The 17682-nt window shown below is 52.1% G+C and overlaps 1 protein-coding gene across 2 annotated transcripts in view; it reads right to left on the reverse strand.

The window, feature by feature from the left end:
- Positions 1 to 17431, reverse strand: part of KCNA6 (potassium voltage-gated channel subfamily A member 6) — a 36284-nt gene extending 18853 nt beyond the window's left edge. For both annotated transcript variants that reach the window (XM_059683813.1, XM_059683814.1), the window contains exon 1: positions 11990 to 17431. In XM_059683813.1, the coding sequence (XP_059539796.1) occupies positions 15085 to 16668 (1584 nt within the window). In that variant the 5' untranslated portion in view covers positions 16669 to 17431 and the 3' untranslated portion in view covers positions 11990 to 15084. The remainder of the gene's footprint in view (positions 1 to 11989) is intronic.
- Between the last annotated feature and the right edge of the window lie 251 nt (positions 17432 to 17682).

Below are 17682 nucleotides of genomic sequence, written 5' to 3' on the forward strand. Positions count from 1 at the left end.
TGCACACTGAAATCGCTTGGGAGCTTTTATAAAAAATGCTACACCTGGACCCCACCCTAGATCAATTATTCAAATTGGGAGAGGAGTAAGATAAGACAGCAGAGGGGGGTAGGAAGTGGTACTTAAAAAGAAAAAATACTTTTTGGTGATTCTGATGCCCTGGGAAGGTTCAGACCTACTGCCCAGACTCCCCAAGCTTCCTGAAGAGAAAGCACTGTGAGCACATCTTTAAAAAGCAGATTCTTGGCTTTTCTCAGATCCAGGGAATCGGGATTTCCAGGAGGCCCGGCAATCTGAAAACAGCATGGACATGTCATTCGGGGGCGAGTCCGTCAGCGCTCCCCTTCCCTGCAGGATGAGTAGTGACACCCAGCAATGCTCTTGGCAGCAGGGCAGAGCAGCAGCTCAGGGGAGGGGTCCTCCTTAGATGACGTGTGCAGACGTGTGCTTCCGGGAGAAGGTGGCACTAGATGGCCACATCCAATCTCACTCCTGCTCCCCTGGGGACAGTCCAATTATAAAACGACAAATTTCCCAGCCAAAGAGTCTGAGAGCCTTAAGATAAAAAAGAAACCATAATGAGTGTTCTATAAGTAACGGCACAGGTTACCAGTGTTTTATTGATTAGCCCATGGATTGTCCAGGCTTTCCTGCTTCACACTCTCTGCTGACTCTGTCCCATTCATAAGATTATATAAACACACACACACACACACACACACACACACACACACACACACTCACACACACTCACACACACACACTCACACACACACACTCACACACACACTCTCACAAACACACTCACAATCACACACATCACACACACACTCACACACACATTCACACACACAGAGACTGCAACCTCATTAAACACACAAATGGGGGGATGAAGAGGATTAAAGGAGCCAGAGAACTGATACCAGGCAAGTGTGTTACTTGGAAACATCACGAGTATAGAAGTGAAGAAGGCAGATATGTTAGGACCGAAAGGGGCCCTGGGGGTTATGTTCGACTTAGTCCTCTCCTCTCATAGGGGCAGCGTTAGCACAGCAGCTCAGAGCTAGGGTTCCAGAACCAGAGGCCCGGGTTGAATCCCACCATCTCCTCACTGGCTGTGTGACTGGGGCAAGCGGCTCCTGTGAAATGGAAACACCATCGGGGCTGCAGGAAGGTTAAATGAGTTAGTAGGTGCAGAGGTCCCAGCAGTGTGCCTGGCACATGTCTGCCGAGAGGTGACAGCTGCTCTCAGTTGCTGTAGCTTCTGTTATTTTATGGTAGGCGAGGAAGCTGAAGTCTAGAAAGTGATTCGTTCAATTTGTTCGTACTTTTTGACTCTCATAGGAATACAACCTAAGGAATAGTCATACATGTGAACAAGTATCCATGCTAACAATGGTCACGGCAGCATCACTTAGTTTTAGAATAAACTGAATGTCCAATAAGGCGGATAGGTTACCAAACTAATGGTACATCTATAGTAGTGATGGCGAACCTATGACACGCGTGTCAGAGGTGACACGCGAACTCATTTTTTTGGTTGATTTTTCTTTGTTAAATGGTATTTAAATATATAGAATAAATATCAAAAATATAAGTCTTTGTTGTACTATGGTTGCTAATATGAAAAAATTTCTATATGTGACACGGCACCAGAGTTAAGTTAGGGTTTTTCAAAATGCTGACACGCCGAGCTCAAAAGGCTCGCCATCACTGATCTATAGGATGGTTATGTAATAAGTAAATGCTTGAGAAAGTTAGAGACATAATATAAAGTTTTTAAAATAAAATCCAATATGATCTCTCTAGGGATGTAGATACATAGCAACCTATGAATTAGAGCAATTATACCTTTGTAAGCAGAATTGAGTTTCTAAATAAAGTTTCTAAAATAAAACTCAATATGATCTCTCTAGGGATGTAGATACAGAGCTAATCCAGAAGAAAAACCCAATACAAGGCAAACACTGAATGTCTCTGGTTGTGAGGTCGTGGGGACTTTCACTGTTTTCCCTTATACTTTTCTGAAGTGTGCTAACTCTTTAAAGTCAGAAAATAAAACGTTTATTTCAGGCAATTGGCTCAAGGTGCGGCAGTGCCTCAGCAGCCCGGAGGGCCCTCCATCCCTCCCAGGGCCTGCTGCCTCAGCAGCCTGCGCTGCCAGGAGGAAGGGACGCTGAATGGGTGAGGGGGGTGACCGAACACCGAAAAGCAGTGGGACCTGGTGCAGCCGGGCAGGACTGGGACGCGGCTCAGAGGGGAGCCTGGCCTGGGCCTGCAGAGCCAGATGCTTTCTATCCAGCTGAGCCTTTTCGGTCCAGGGCCACTGCGGGTCACAAAGGGGCATTAATTCGATGCCCGTCCCCTGGGTGGCCCGGGGAGAGCAGTCACTGCTCTTTCCCAGAAATGGACAGAGCCAGCTTCTACTCTATCTGAGGATACAAATTGTACCAACTTTCTTACCCTTTGTCTGTTAACAGACTCCATTGCAGTGGGCAGCCAGAGCCCCAGGAAATACTGGTTAGCACCCCTACCGGTCTGCATTCTCCTGCTGCTTTAATATAGAAATGCCTTTCCTTTCTGTACCCAACATTTTTCCAATCATGAGGCCAAGGTGCTGACACAACTGAAACCAAGGAATGTTTATTTTGCAACCTTAAAGTAAGAAGAGATCTGGAATCACTTAATAACTAAGATGGACCTCATCAAAGAAAAATAGGCAGGCAGGAGGGCGGGAAAGTAAGAGCAAAGCAGAGCAAAGCAATGTATTACATAAAAACTTTATATCTCTTTCAAAACGGCGCTATGAACTGCTCAGGATATTTTTTTAAGTGTTAAGTTCTGATCTTTGTCTAAAAAATAAGAGGCTGGAGAAGATGAGCTCTGAAATTCAGTGATTCTGTGTAAAGTTGGAATTTTAGTAACTTCAACTTCCTTTTTAAAAGCTCATTCTGGCTCTAGCCAGTGTGGCTCAGCGGATAGAGTATCAGCTCACAGACCGAAGGGTTACGGATTCAATTCCTGGTCAAGGGCATCTACCTGGGTTGTAAGTTCAATGCCCGGCCCCATTAGGATACGTGCAAGAACCAACCAATCTATGTGTCTCTCTCATATCGATATTTCTCTCTCTCTCTCTTCCTCCATTCCTTCCGTCCAGTCTCTCTAAAATCAAAGGAAAAAAATATCCCCGGGTAAGGATTAACAACAACAAAAAGATCACTCTGGCGGCAAAAGCCAAGGAATCAAGGGACCCAGCTGTACATTTAATGAATAAGCTGAGCATCCATAGACTTATTTGAACAGAAATTCAAAAGTTGTCTGACCCAACCATCTCGCTTTACAGATGAAGACAATGGGCCAGAGAATAACATTAAAGCTCACATTGCTGCGTGCCAGGCAGGCAACTTGCTCAGGGTCATACAGCAGGTGAGCGATGGACCCAGAATTAGATGCTATTCCCACTTTCCCCAGAGTCCACCTGCTCTAACTTTTAGTGGATTTAATGATGAAAGAAGCAACCATATATCAGAAACTCCTCCTCAGCCCAAGATGTCCAGAAAAGGATCAGGTACCAAGGCAACAGCAGGTCAAGAATAGCTACATCCTCTCTCCTTTCATCTCTGAGCACAGTAGGGAAGCCCTGGAAGAAAGAACTGAATCCTGGGCCAGCGGGTGGAGGAGCAGACAAGAGCAGCAGACCTTCCTGCGGGGAGCAGACAACCCACAGATGCAGAGCTGGTGGCTGGCGGCCACCCGTTCGCCGGGAAAGCCACACATCCCGCCTGTGAACCCCGCTCCTTGCTCTCTCCCCTCCTCAGGGGCAGGAACAGAGTGACATCTCATTATATGGCATCACACAAGTAGGACGTCATCCTCAAATAGGAAATACCCAAACACCGAAGTTTGCCTGTTTCTCATGTTAATCACTTTAGGTGGAAATCCTTATTTGCATCACACACCTCCCCGCCTTCTGCATCGGGCAGAGAGCACAACTGAGCACATGCCGGTTCCCAGGAGGCCCCTGCTCTCCAGGCCATCGCGTAAGTCTGTCCCTGGGGAGCTGTGACTGTGCCTCCGCAGGCTGCCAGCCCTCACTCTGCTCTCACTGTCTGTCTCTAACAGCCACACCTGCTTCCACCCATTTAACAGTCCACTGTGACTCTGTGAAATGGCATCACCCAGGAAGGCCTTCACGAGCAGGCTCTGGCACGGGGTCCACAGAGTCACCAGATGAGGCAGGCCGGGTGCAGCTGCCCTAAAAGTGGCGCCCTTCCGTCTGATTTTCTAACCTGCAGTAGAAATGCGCACAGAGGGAAGTGTTTCCCACCGACAGGAAAACAACTGTGGACTCATGAAATGACAGATGGCCCGGCCTCAGTGGGCGCGGGGCTAAAGACAGCCCACACCCCATTGAAGGTGTAGCTGCGCTCAGCTCCTGCTGGCTGGTGCTGCAAAGTCAAAATGCAAGAACAATGAGGCCAGACCTATAGCTTTTCAAGAAAAAATAAAAATCCTGCACTGCATGTGAAATATTCCAACATTTATTGTATGTATTCCCGGCTTTAGTGAAACGTAATTGTCATACTCAGTATTTATAATGTCGTGTCACATTGGGCCGGGAGTCAGTGACCCCAGCCTGGGTGTCAGGAGCAGCCGGCACAGTGTTAGGCTACACGCTCTGTGGTTGCTACTTGGAATTCTGCAGGCATGTGAAAGTATGAGTCAGAGGTTGCAGATGCAGATAAAATAAAACAAAACAAAGAAAGAAGCACACTTCCAGATGGGAGAGGGTGACCACCAGCAGCGGAGCCTGGCCAGTGAGTGAGGGCCTGGTTCCCATGCGCACGTGCTGAGCGCAGAGAGCAGTCCTGGGGGCACACACGCTGTGTGTCCAGCACGCCAGGCTTCTCTCCTCCCAGCCGTGCCAGCTGCCTCCACAGCGCTGGGGAGTGCCTGTCTGACTTATGGCTCAGCTGCCATGGCTTCTGGAAACCTGGCTCTCCCTGTGATTTATAACCGAGATCTGTAACACAGCAGTGACTTCTCTTTTTCTACCAGGACAACAAAGGGCAGGGAAGAGCCTCGAAGCTGATTCTGTTCCCCGGGCATCAGAAGCCGGCACGCGTGGGTAAGATGCTAACTTTCTGCATTCCTTCCTTCCTCTCTAAAACACAGAAGTCTGAGTAACCCCTGCATTCCTGGTTTCCAACCTATGACAGTGTCCTGCAGCCCCGCCAGGACACTTAGCAGAAAGAGTAAAGGCCTGAAAGGTTAGAGGCCCTCACTCAGTGAGGTTGGGTGCTGAGGGCATGCCGCCCACGCCAGAGCCCGGGCCCAGCCTCTCTTTGCACAGGGCAGGTACCTTTGGTACTCTCCCAGTGGTCAGCAAACTGCGGCTCGCGAGCCACATGCGGCTCTTTGGCCCCTTGAGTGTGGCTCTTCCACAAAATACCGACTTCTGCGCATGGGCCACAAAGTTTCAACCGCACTGTACATGCGTGCCCGTGGTATTTTGTGGAAGAGCCACACTCAAAGGGCCAAAGAGCTGCATGTGGCTCGCGAGCTGCAGTTTGCCGACCACTGGTCTAGACTGAGGGACAGTTATTAATCTTTCCTCCAACATCCAGCAGCTGGTTATCTGATTAAGGATTCCTCTAGCCAGGCCTGCTGCCTCTGTGCCCAGGAAAGTCAGGGAGGAGAGATGAAATATAAAAGCACTGAATACCATTTCCCGTGGACAGTGCAGGTAAGGAGCCTGGTTGGGAAGGAAATGAATAAAGGTGGCTTAAAAAAATGGTTAAATAATCCCTAGGTTTCTGTTTTCTATGAAAAAATATACTGAAGTCAGAGTCAGAAAACAGAGTCCTAAACTCAGCCTTGCCCCATCGCCTGTGTGAGGGGAGGCTAGCATCCGACTTACTGGCCTCAGATTCTGCTTCCATGAGGGAGGCATTTCCGGCCCCTTCCAGTTCCCACACTCTGTCCCTCTGTGGCCTCAGCACTGTCATTCCCAATGCTCTGGTGCTCCTGGGAAGGGGCAACTGAATCTCTCATTCTACTTTGGTTGAAAACTGTTGAAAAAAAATCTATATATATAAAAGCCTAAGCAACCATTACAACCAAACAACCAGAACGACCAGTTGACCAGTTGCTATGACGCACACTGATCACCAGGGGGCAAATGCTCAATGCAGGAGCTGCCCCCTGGTGGTCAGTGCGCTCCCACAGCCAACCTCCTGTGGCCCCTGGTGCTAAACCATTCATAGAGACCTGCTTCTGGGTCGGGGTTTTGTTCATAGCAGAGCAGCTCCCTCACAGATCTATTGAAAGTCAGCCCTCGACACAAGGGTTTCTCCCGTCCTCTCCCTTCCCCTGGGGCCGCCTGCCTACCATGGTAACAGCTCAGCGGTGAGGGAAGGAGGAGGAGGAGAGGCAGGGAACCGCATGTGGTGGTGGGGTGCCAATGGTGGCATCGGTGTCTGGTGTCCGTTCCTTCCACGCCTGGCCCAGCAACCGTCGCCTCCTCTCCCAACCCCACTGGGGCCTTTGGGCCTAGGCTGGGACAAGGAACCAGGGGTAGGTGGCAGCGAATGTGGCCCCTTTCCCAGGGGGGTGAGGGCCGTCTCCCTCCTTGGGGTGGGGCCAACCTCCCATGGTCCGTGTCCCCCCTTCCCCCCCCCCCCCCCGCACGAATTTGTGCTCCAGGCCTCTAGTTACCAGTATATCATTCTATCCTTACAAGATATATTCAGATTGCATTTCTACATATCACATCACGTGGTAAGTGAAATTATTTAAAGAGATGCTGCTGTGAATCCTTAGGCAAAGAGCCTTCTGGTAAAACAGCTAGCTATCTTGAGTTGATTTTTTATGTCATATTTGGTTTCAATGTGTGTTTGAGAGAACAAAGCTGAAGTCGCAGGGACCCTGCCTTTCTCTGAGAGTGCAGGTGGCCCAGCCCCACCCCAGTGGCTATTCAGAGTCTGGAGTGGCCCCCGCCCCCCCCCCCGCCAGCTGCCTGGCAGAGGGAAGAGCCTACTCAGCAGAGAGTTTATTTCCTGCTAAACCCTCTCCCTTGCAGCCTCATGTAAGCCTCACAACCTCACAGAAAGCAAATGGAATTAGCTTTCTTATTTTGCAGACGACAAAACTGAAGCTTGGAAAGGTTAAATAAGGTGCAGCTACTAGGCGGTGATTCAGACCAGACTCCTAAGGCAAGCCAGCCAAGAGGCTCTGAGCTGAAATGGGAGGCAGTCCCTCCCGCTCCGCCCTCCTGGGCTGGTCCTTGTGGGAAGCTGGGGGGACGAGGGCCTTCTGGCCTGGTGGGACCCCCGATGAGGCTAACGAAGTTCTCTAGTCACAGTGGAATCAAAGGGACACAGAGGAGTAGGGGGAGCCGGCTTCTCCTGACCCCGGAGTCTCCTGACTCCTCTACCTGAAAGGAGGAAAGGGAACCTGGGACACACCTGAGGCATGTCCCAGGGTGTCCCCACCTTGCAGTGAGGGGGAGGGTGCAGTGGGTGTGAAGGTGACCGGGGAACAGACGGGGGTGTGCCTAGGGGGGTGCCGAGGATGAGAACCAGGGCAGGTTTGGAAAGCCACTGGAACAGTGTACGAAACGTCTGAGCCAGGGTCTGGCTTATGGATTCTGTCCCCAGGGCTAATTGTGAGGCCCTGCATTTGTCCCCAGGAGGAAGATGCTAGGAAATGGGTGAGGAAGGCTCTGGTGGAGTGCCAACCCCTGGGAATGCTAAGTTGTGAGGCGAGGGGAGCGCGAGGGGAGTGAGGAGAGTCCGTGGACAGATGTAGAGACAGCTACGGGCTCTCAGCGCCCAAGGGGAAGAAGCAGAGCACACACACTGGTTCTCCGTTGGAGCGAAACTGGCATGTAAATAAAAGCTCATATAGACTTCCAGGAACCTCAGGTCCATTACGCCTTCTTGCTTGCTGCCAACCAGACCCTCACTGCATTCTGTTCTATTATATCTCTCCTGAGGACGATGGACCACACATGAGCTACTGCCCTTGATGGTGCCCTCTAAGCCTCAGCTGCCCCACCTGCCGAAGAGGAAAACAGTGCCTCCCCCACCCACCTCTCCTGGTTGTTGTAAGATAACAATGACAATAACAGCCTATCTTTGTATAGTGCTTACACATTGTTCCATATTACACTATGTACCTAGCGTTACATATTACACATATACTAACTCACTTAATCCTCAAAACAGCTCTGTGAAATTGGTACTCTTACAACCCCCCACCTGACAGAGAAGGAAACCGGTGAGATTTCAGAACTTGTTCAATGTCAGCCAGTGGGGTGAGTGGCAGAGGTGGGATGTGAACCCCAAAATCTGGCCCAAGTCCATGCTCCTAACTTCTTTGCTGTATGACATACTGTGCATTTTAAATGAACGGTGCATGGTCATTCTTGTTAGAACTACTCCCACTGGGGAGGGAAGCAGAGGGAGAATTCCTGGGGAGAGAACCGCACCTCCAGCTTTAGAACTGGCCCAGCTCCTCAGGGCCAGGCTTCCCAGGGAGGGGGCAGGAATGGCAGGTCTCCGGCCGTCCCAGTGCAGGGCTGTCTTCCTATGCTCCTTTTCAAAGCAAAGTGTCTCTGCTGCCAAGAGCGGGTTTGTCCGTCTCTTGGAGACAGCGGTTGTCAAGCCCAGAACAGCAAGCATGTCAAAAATAGCAGCGCCAGCAGACTGCGTGGCTGCAATTTCCTTTTGAAATGTCGGCTTCGCTCTCGCCAAAAGAGCCAGGGTCTGTCTATGCTCCCTGCAGCCGGCAGCGGCAGCGGCAGCGGAGGCTGCTGAAGGTTCCAAGACGTTTGCTAGGGGCCGGCGGAAAGTGTCTGCTGGGGAAACCCTCTCCACAGTAACCATGATGAGCTTGGAGTTGTGTTTAAAAGTGTTGTTGTTGTTATAAACCCCACCAAGGGTAGCCCCAGATAGGTGAAGTGGTAGCCACGGTGAGACCAATATTGATGATACTGACTATAATGAAGGCCCCTTTTCTCTTCTGTTCTGGAAAGAAGGGAGTCACTGTTCTGTTTGGATCAGCCACCGCTAGGTTTAAACCACTCTCCTCAGGGTCCCAAGGAGATGACGATCAAGGAGGGATGGAGAGGCAGGGTGGACGCCTTTCTCTGGGAGTTCAGACCTAAGGAGCCTGACACTCCCCAACCCCACAGAGTCCTCGAGTCCAGAAGGGGAAGTGGTTCATGGTGAGGCAGGGTAACATGAGAACCAAGAGCCCATCTGCCGTTATTCCCGTGGCCTCATCCCGGACGCTCTGTCTCCGCTAAGCCCAAGCTCCAGGCCTGAGCATCTGTGCAACCTGGGGCGGGCGGCGGGTGTAAGTGGGATGGAGGGAGGCAATCCTACAGCTTAAAGAATGCATTTCTTTTCCTCCCCTAAGAGATCTTGACAAGCTAGAGTGAGACCACACTTTGCTTCCTGGGGCAACAACACGCAGTCAAAACCAATCAGAGCCGGACACCAGTTCCAGCCAGACTGTCCCGGGAGGACAAAATTCTCTACTTGGCATTTACGTGCAGGTGCCGGTGACAGAAATACTGCCAAGAGCCAGGGCTCAGCCAGTGGAAGGAGGAAAGATAAGCAGAGGACTAGAAGGTGTCATGTGAGGAAAAGCACCAAGGGGAGGAAAGCAGGGATTCATGAGCGAAAGGCAAGTAAGAGCCAGAGAGAACTGTCTGCGGGAAGGCGGCTCCCCCACTTCTGTGTGCAGGCAGCACCCCACTGCGGGACCCCACCCAGGGGCTGTGGAAGGGAATGGGTGCCGCAGGGAAAGAGAGGAGTCCGGGGAGTACAGTCCTGACTCCTGTGCAATTTCTTCAGGAAGTCTGTGTTCACAGGTGCAGAGATTAGGCGGGGTTTTGGTTTGTTTGTGGAGGTTTTGTTGTTTTTATTTCTGTTTTGCCAGCAAAGTATAAATCCCTTGGGCAAATTCACTGCCTTAGTCCCATGTAATAAATAATGTGCAACATACTTATTGCAGTTTAATGATGATAATTATGCTCTGCATCTACCAAAAGCAGTTTGACCTATCTTTAGAGCAAAAACAAACAAACACATACGCAAATCCCACCATGATTTGATTGTATTAAAAAAAAAAATCAGTCTTTAGCGCTGTACATGAGGAGCAAGGAGCAACTGTATGGAAGGATCTAAAGTGTCCCCCTGCGGCAGAAGAGAAAAACTGTTATTCCATCCTGGATACTCAGTCTGGTCCATCTTTAAAAATGCTGCACTCCTAGATTTAGGGATCCAAGCCATTCCCCCAGCCACGCTGTGACTTCTCCCTGGTATTAGCTTTGTCACTTTTTTTTCACAATCAATGAGTTTTTTTTTAATTTATAGAGTTGTACAACTCTTGCCACAATCCTGATTTAAAAAACCTCCAGTCGCCCTAGATCAGAGGTTCTCAAACTGTGGGTCGTGACCCCTTTGGCGGTCGAATGACCCTTTCACAGGGGTCGCCTAAGACCATCCTGCATATCAGATATTTACATTACGATTCATAACAGTAGCAACATTACAGTTATGAAGTAGCAACGAAAATAATTTTATGGTTGGGTCACAACATGAGGAACTGTATGTAAAGGGCCAGAAGGTTGAGAACCACTGCCCTAGATGGTTTGGCTCAGTGGATAGAGCGTCAGCCTCTGGACTGAAGGGTCCCAGGTTCCATTCTGGTCAAGGGCACATGGCCAAGTTGCGGGCTCCATCCCCAGTAGGGGGCGTGCAGGAGGCAGTCTATTAATGATTCTCATCATTGATGTTTCTATCTCTCTCTCCCTCTCCCTTCCTCTCTGAATTCAATAAAAATATATTTTTAAAAAAATAGAAAACCTCCAATCCCACTCCCAAAGTCTCCCCATGTCCCACTGCAGGTGGGACTTACCCTATGCTCTCGGACCTCCAGCAAGGAGAGTGCACAGCTCTCTCACAGACTGGTTGGGGAATCTTAATTCAGCTGGTCAAGGAGAGGCCCCTGCACCTCGCACCACTGGGATTCATGTCCTAGCTTTTGTCCTGCCTTCAGTGCACAAGAGACTGCTGGGTACTGTGAGAACCTTCCAGTGAACTAAGGCAGTTAGAGGGTCACCCCTGAGTTAAGGCTCTTTCTAGGCTAATTCCCATCTTACACCTTCCTAAGTCATCTTTTCTCTGTGTATTTTACTATTTCTACTGTTCCTTTGTCTTAAACATCTCTGTAAGCTTCTCAAGGTTGAGGGACCCTAAGGTGAATATATTTAGTGCAACATGGCCGAGTATTTTATCAGACACTTATAAGATCCTCTCTCTTTCTCTCTGTCTCTCTGTGTTTGTCTCTCTCTCTCTCTCTCTTCCTTGCAGGTTGAGGAAATTCTGGGAGACACCTTTCTGACCCCACCGCAATCTCCTCTTGCTTCGTAAGTTCAGGACTGCCCTCCACAGAGGTGAGCAGGGTAGGAAAAGGTGGTTTACTGAGATGCCAGGGAAAAGGTCTCCTCCGGCTGGAAAACAACAGTCTCAGCAAACACAGCTAGTCCTAGAGTCCAAAGTGTGAGCTCCACAGAAACCCCAAAGGGGCTCCCAGCCACCAAAAAGTTGAAGAGGGGGAGAAAGATAGACAAGATACACACAGAGGGAAGAAGAGATTAAAAACAACACAGGGGAAATGTGAGAAGAAAAAAAAACGCAGAGTAAGAATGAAAGGAAGGGAAAATGCAGAGAAAAGGAGATGATTGGGAAGGGCGGGGCACAGCTGCAGGGAAAGAAAAACAGAAGAAGAAACAAAAGCAGGTGGAATAAAATACATACACAGACTGAGAGCGAGGTGCTGCTGACGCTGTGGAAATCCAAACCCTGATTTTGCCCAAACGCATTCCCTCGAACCCTCTCTCTGCCCCTCCCCACCCTGATTCTAATTTGGCCCAAGGGACTGAGCCCATGCAACATTCCCCAACAGTAGGACCTACCTCAGATGCACAGATGGCCAGCTGCACCTCCCTCACATCCTGGGGTAGTCAGGCGGGAGGACTAGCCTGTGTCTCTGTGGAGCCTAACAGGTCCAGGACAGCCTCCAGGAGCTTCTGCGGGCCGAGTCCTGGCCTGTGCCGGCAGCTGTGAGAGCGTAGCCCAGCTGTCACAGCAACATGGGGTGCTGTTCTCTTGGTTCTCAGAGCACAAATCCGCACAGAGGCCCAGTCAGAGAGGGATCACTTGGCAAAATCCTCCACAGAAACTAGGGCAGGTCACAGCCTCTCGGTTTTTCTTCGACATCTTAAGAAGAGCCACCTATGAAGTTCCTCCCAGGAGCTAGACTGTTCCCTGGTGGGGAAGAATTGTCGCTTCCCTCCATCGCTCAGAGCTGGGAGGAGCCTCTCTCCTAGGAGATGGAAAGTTCCTGGTGCTAGGGTGGACTGAAACCACTAGGACTTCTCGAGGCCCAGGTGGCTTCCTGAGGATCAAGTCCCCTGCAACGCTCCCCTTGTCATTTGAAAAAGATCATATTGACATTGGTTTAACTGGCAGTTACTTAGGATTCAAGTTTCTTTGAAGAATCAGAGGTGAAATGAGGCAGCTTCCATGTCTGGGTGGGGAAACCGGGAAGAAAGGTCCAGGCAGAAGTTGTAGGGACCTGCTTTTTCAAAGGTCACACATCCCTGTCCGGGCGCTCCCAGTCCCTGGCCCAGTGTGGGGGAGGTGCTCCCACTTCAGAAGCTGGGGATATGTAGTCTCCCGGTCTCCCTTGCTGCCCAAATCAGAAAATAGAGAGAACAGTCTGGAAGGTTGCTACGGCAACCAGAGTCCCTGGAGAGCCCAGTGCTCCACAAACCCTTTACTTCCGGGCATGCTCGGACTTGGAGCAGAAATTTATTAGGAATGGTGATGAAGGTGATCACATACACACATGTGGAGATACACGCCTGCATGGTCCAACATTTACCCTCAGCTGGGCCCTTCTCCTTTCCCTAAATACCCAAGAGAAACTGAAGAGATTTGGAAAAGTAGCACTTCATGGCCTCAGAGCAGGTTTCTGAATCATGAACTCCTCTATCTCCCACTGTATTTCAGGTTTGGAGAAGCTGAGCTCCAATCAAAGTGGCCTCCAGTCCTAAGGATCACAGTGAACCTGCCTAAAGAGCACCCTCCTTTCTGAAGGGTAAGAAGAAAGACTGCAGCCCAGCTCAAGAGGCTAAGAAGGGATTTAAGGAGCTCATGGTCCAGAATGGCCTATTCTTGGGCTTTGGATCCAAGGCAGAAACTCTGGGGGGAGGCCTGGCCTATGGGAGGTGGGACACAGGGTAATGAACTAAAAGTCAAGTCTATTACTAAAATTCACACATTTGCATAGAATCACCCCCGACTTCCCACATGAGTTCATTGAACGTTCCCCATGAGGTAGGGAGGGGAAGACATTAATGTTCCCATGTAATGGGTGGGGAAACTGAGGCATTAAGAGGATGGTGCCAGTTATCCTGTAAAGCTGTGGCAAAATCCAGACTGAGATCTGGCACTCACAGAGCTGTAGTATCTCAAGAAAACCCTCAAAAGACCACCCCTCCTAAGTTGCTCTTCAAGAAAATAATTTAGAAAAAAAAATCTTATCCAAGAGTCTTAAAGCATAGATATAAAATTAAAAATATGTTAACAGTCCTTTTGGTTTCTGAACTGTACCCAAAAGAGCTCAGAACAGTACATCACAGTTTATCAAGGCAACAAACAAATGACGGTGTTACCAGGAGGGAAGTGAGGGGAAGTGGGCAGTGTGATGGAAGGCAGGGATTTCACGATGGCAGGAGATGGCTTAGTCCAGGTGGTGGTGACACCACCAAGTTACCTTACCAGTTAGAGCAAGTCGGCTGCAGCTCTGAGGGGCAGAGCAGGCGAGTGTTTGCTTGACTCGGCCAAAAACCTCTAATTGTGTGGTTGTCAGCAAAGACATAAGGCTTCCTCCTTACTCTAAACCAGCTATTCCATTCCCAACAAGATGGGAAGACACCCGCACTAGCATCCAATGTGTGCTTTACCTGTCTGCAGGTCTAAGCTGGAGTTGGTTTTAGAAAGCCTTCAACTGTTCTAAATCAAATTCCCAAGAAGAAGGGTGGAGGGCTAGAGAGGTTGCGGGGAAGCGAGGGAGAGAAACTTGCCATCTGTAACAACAGTCCACTGCCCCTCTGAGATGACAGCATCTGTTTAAGTGCCACCTCTCTTCAGATGACATGGACATGCCAGCTGCCTGACTCTATTCGGCCATTTCTCCCGGCTCTGTGGTTGCCTTTTGCTAGTCCCTCTGCACAGGAAGGCACGTGCACACCGAGCATTTGGATCTGAGAAAGAACCTTCCTGGAAGGGAAAGAGAGTCAGGGGCTCAGCATCGGGGGCACTAAATGTAGACCAAAGCCTGGTGTCTACTGTGCCAGAACACACCTGGGAGAAAACATCGGCCCCTTTGGTCCGGGACTCACACTAACGTCCTCCAAATGGCCAAGTTTAATTGCAGTTTCTCTAATTCCACTTGAGACTGTGCATCTAATGGGTCTTCTACAGGATGACCAGCAGGTGTTACAGGGCCCTGGAATAAAACAGCAAGATGAGTCCTGTCTCTGTCCTCCAGCTTCTGCCAGGTACCGCCTGGCCAGAAGTTAAGACAGGTGCATGCCCCAAAGCAAAGGGCACTGAGGAGAGAAAAGAGACCCAGGAATAACCTGGTTTCCATCCTATTGGCATCTCTGTACCTACAGCTGTTAGAAGTCTCAGACATGAAAAAACCAGAATCTTGAAGGAAAGTCAGACAGAAATCTCATCCACATAACAGAAGATGGCATGAATGGGTGGCACCATTAGAATTTCAAAAATATCACTTAGATGGCTAAAACTTGAATGCTGCAGGGGCCCAAGTAACAAGGTTGACAGTCCAGGTGTTTGGTCCTGGACGCCATGCACTAGGGTAAGGGAAGGAGTCAGGGAGCCAACCAGAGCTCAGGTGAGAGTCATGGAAAACGAGAAGGCAGCCTAAGAAATTATTTGCTCAGTGTCACCCTTCTCGTGTAGAACCTGCCTGCATCAGTCAGACCTCAGTGAGCATCCTTTTCTCTGCATACATCCGATGTGGAGTGGGAAGGTAGCTGGGTCTCCGCTCCCGGGCAGCCTCAGAGAATTCAGGCTTGCCAAGTCCACCGTCGGCCACCTTCAGGTCCGGCGCAGGCTGCCCACACGTGACGTGGGTGTACTGGCCTTGCTCCTCCTGCTCGGTCTCCCGGTGGTAGAAGTAGTTGAAGTTGGAGACAATGACGGGCACTGGTAGGGCGATGGTGAGGACCCCAGCGATGGCACAGAGTGAGCCCACAATCTTGCCTCCGACGGTCATGGGGTACATGTCCCCATAACCTACTGTGGTCATTGTAACCACTGCCCACCAGAAGGCATCTGGGATGCTGGGAAAGAGCGAATCATCATCGTCAGCCTCTGCGAAGTAGACAGCGCTGGAGAAGAGGATGACTCCGATGAAGAGGAAGAAGATGAGCAGGCCCAGCTCCCGCATGGAGGCCTGCAGGGTCTTGCCCAGGATCTGCAGCCCCTTGGAGTGGCGGGAGAGCTTGAAGATGCGGAACACCCGCACCAGACGGATCACGCGGAGGATGGCCAGGGACATGGCCTGCTGCCCGTTCTGGCCACCCCCTCCGCTGGCTGACTGCTGCTCCTGTGGCTGCACCAGCTCCGTGCCCAAGGTGATGAAGTAGGGGAAGATGGCCACCAAGTCGATGATGTTCATGATGTTGCGGAAGAAGGCGGGCTTGCTGGGGCAGGCGGAGAAACGCACCAGCAGCTCAAACGTGAACCAAACGATGCACAGGGTCTCCACCAGGAAGAAGGGGTCGGTAAAGAAGGAGCCCCCGAGAGCGCTTAGTGAGGAGGGGCCCACTCCCCCGGGGGGGATGCCAGGATGGAAGGTATAGGCATCGTCTTCCTCCTCGTCTTCCTCCTGACTCCCCCTGGAAATTGAGGAGACTCTGCTCACACCGCCACCATTGCTACCGCCTCGACCATCTGCACGGAACTGGGGCAGCGTCTCCAGGCAGAAGATGACGATGGAGATGAGGATGACCAACACCGAGACGATGGCGATGCCCCTGGCGGGCCCCGAGCTCTCCGGGTACTCGAAGAGCAGCCACACCTGGCGCTGGAAGGGCTGGGAGGGCAGAGGCTTCTCGTCCTCGCCGCCCTCGGGAAGGCAGCCCTCGTCCTCCCGGAAGGCGGCCAGGGCCTCGTCCCCCAGCTGGTAGAAGCGGATCTCCTCCAGGAAGATGTCCAGGGGCACGTTGACCGGCCTCCGCAGCCGGCCCCCCGACTGGTAGTAGTAGAGGATGGCGTCGAAGCTGGGCCGGTTGCGGTCGAAGAAGTACTCGTTCCTCAGCGGGTCGAAGAAGCGGACGCGGCGGCCAGGGTCCCCCAGCAGCGTGTCGGGAAACAGCGACAGGGTGCGCAGTTGAGTCTCGAAGCGCAGCCCGGAGATGTTGATCACCAGCCGCTCGCTGCTACAGCAGCCCTCGCCCGCGCCAGCCTCCGGGAAGTCTCCCGCATCCTGTTGCTCGCCCTCCGGCCCGCGGACCTCCCCCGGCGCCGCCAGCGTCAGGGATTTCTCCGATCTCATGTCCTCTCCGCGGTGCGCTCCCCGCCACGGCAACAGCGCCCCCGATGCCACCTCTGGAGCGGCAGCGCTTCCCAGCGCCGGCGGCGCCCTCTGTCTAGGGTGGGGCCCGCGGTCCTCCGAGCTGGCGGGCTGACCTGCGGTGGGATCCGTGAGCCCTGAACCCCTGGTCCCTGCAAGGGTAGGTCCGGGGAGGTGCCCTGGGCGCAGAGGATTGGCCCCGCGCCTCCAGCGGTCCGCGCCTGGGGCTGGAGCTTACTGGGATACCTGAAATCGCACACTGGCGCGTGTGACACCGGGTGCCCGAAAAGACGGCGCTTCACCCCCTCACCTCCGTGCCTGAGACTGGGCTTCTGGACGCAGGGTTAGCACTCCCCGGCTCCCACTGCGCGCCTCCAACAGCTCAGCCCCGCCACTGCCGCGGGAACCCAAGCGCCAGATGCGCCTCCCCCTCCGGCTCCGCAAAGACTCCTGGCGGGGCTCGGCCTCGCCCAACGTCCACCGCGGGCTGGCTCCGTCCAGCCAAGGTCGCCGTTCCCGCGCCACAGCCGCCACCTCCTCCCTGTGGGTCTGCCCTCAGGCCTCCGAGAGGGCCCTGGGCTGCCCCGGCGCCGGAGCGCGGGGACCCACCTCCCCACCGCTCAAGCCTTGACTGCAGCCACCGCAGCTGCAGCGGCAGCGGCTCGGCTCTCTGCTCTGTCCTTCTCTCCCAACACACACTCCCGGAGTGACGTGGCAGGCCCCGCCTGCTGCCCCCTCCCACCCCACTCCCACAGCACACCCCTCGCCCAGCCAGGGGTGCCGCGAGCCAGGGCGCTGTGAGAATATATAGACACACACACTTGCCTCAGGTAATCTTTCCCGCGCTCTGCGGGCACGCCTCTCCCCTTCGCACATTCACACTCCAGGCCCCTAAACAAGCACTAATGGCCTCACACCACACCCCCTCCACACCCCCAATCAGCTTTTCTCAATGCCAGTTTACAGCGTTGACCTGCGCAGTGCATTTCATCAATA

The sequence above is a fragment of the Myotis daubentonii genome, chromosome 2 (genome assembly GCF_963259705.1).
Source record: "Myotis daubentonii chromosome 2, mMyoDau2.1, whole genome shotgun sequence".
Taxonomy (NCBI): domain Eukaryota; kingdom Metazoa; phylum Chordata; class Mammalia; order Chiroptera; family Vespertilionidae; genus Myotis; species Myotis daubentonii.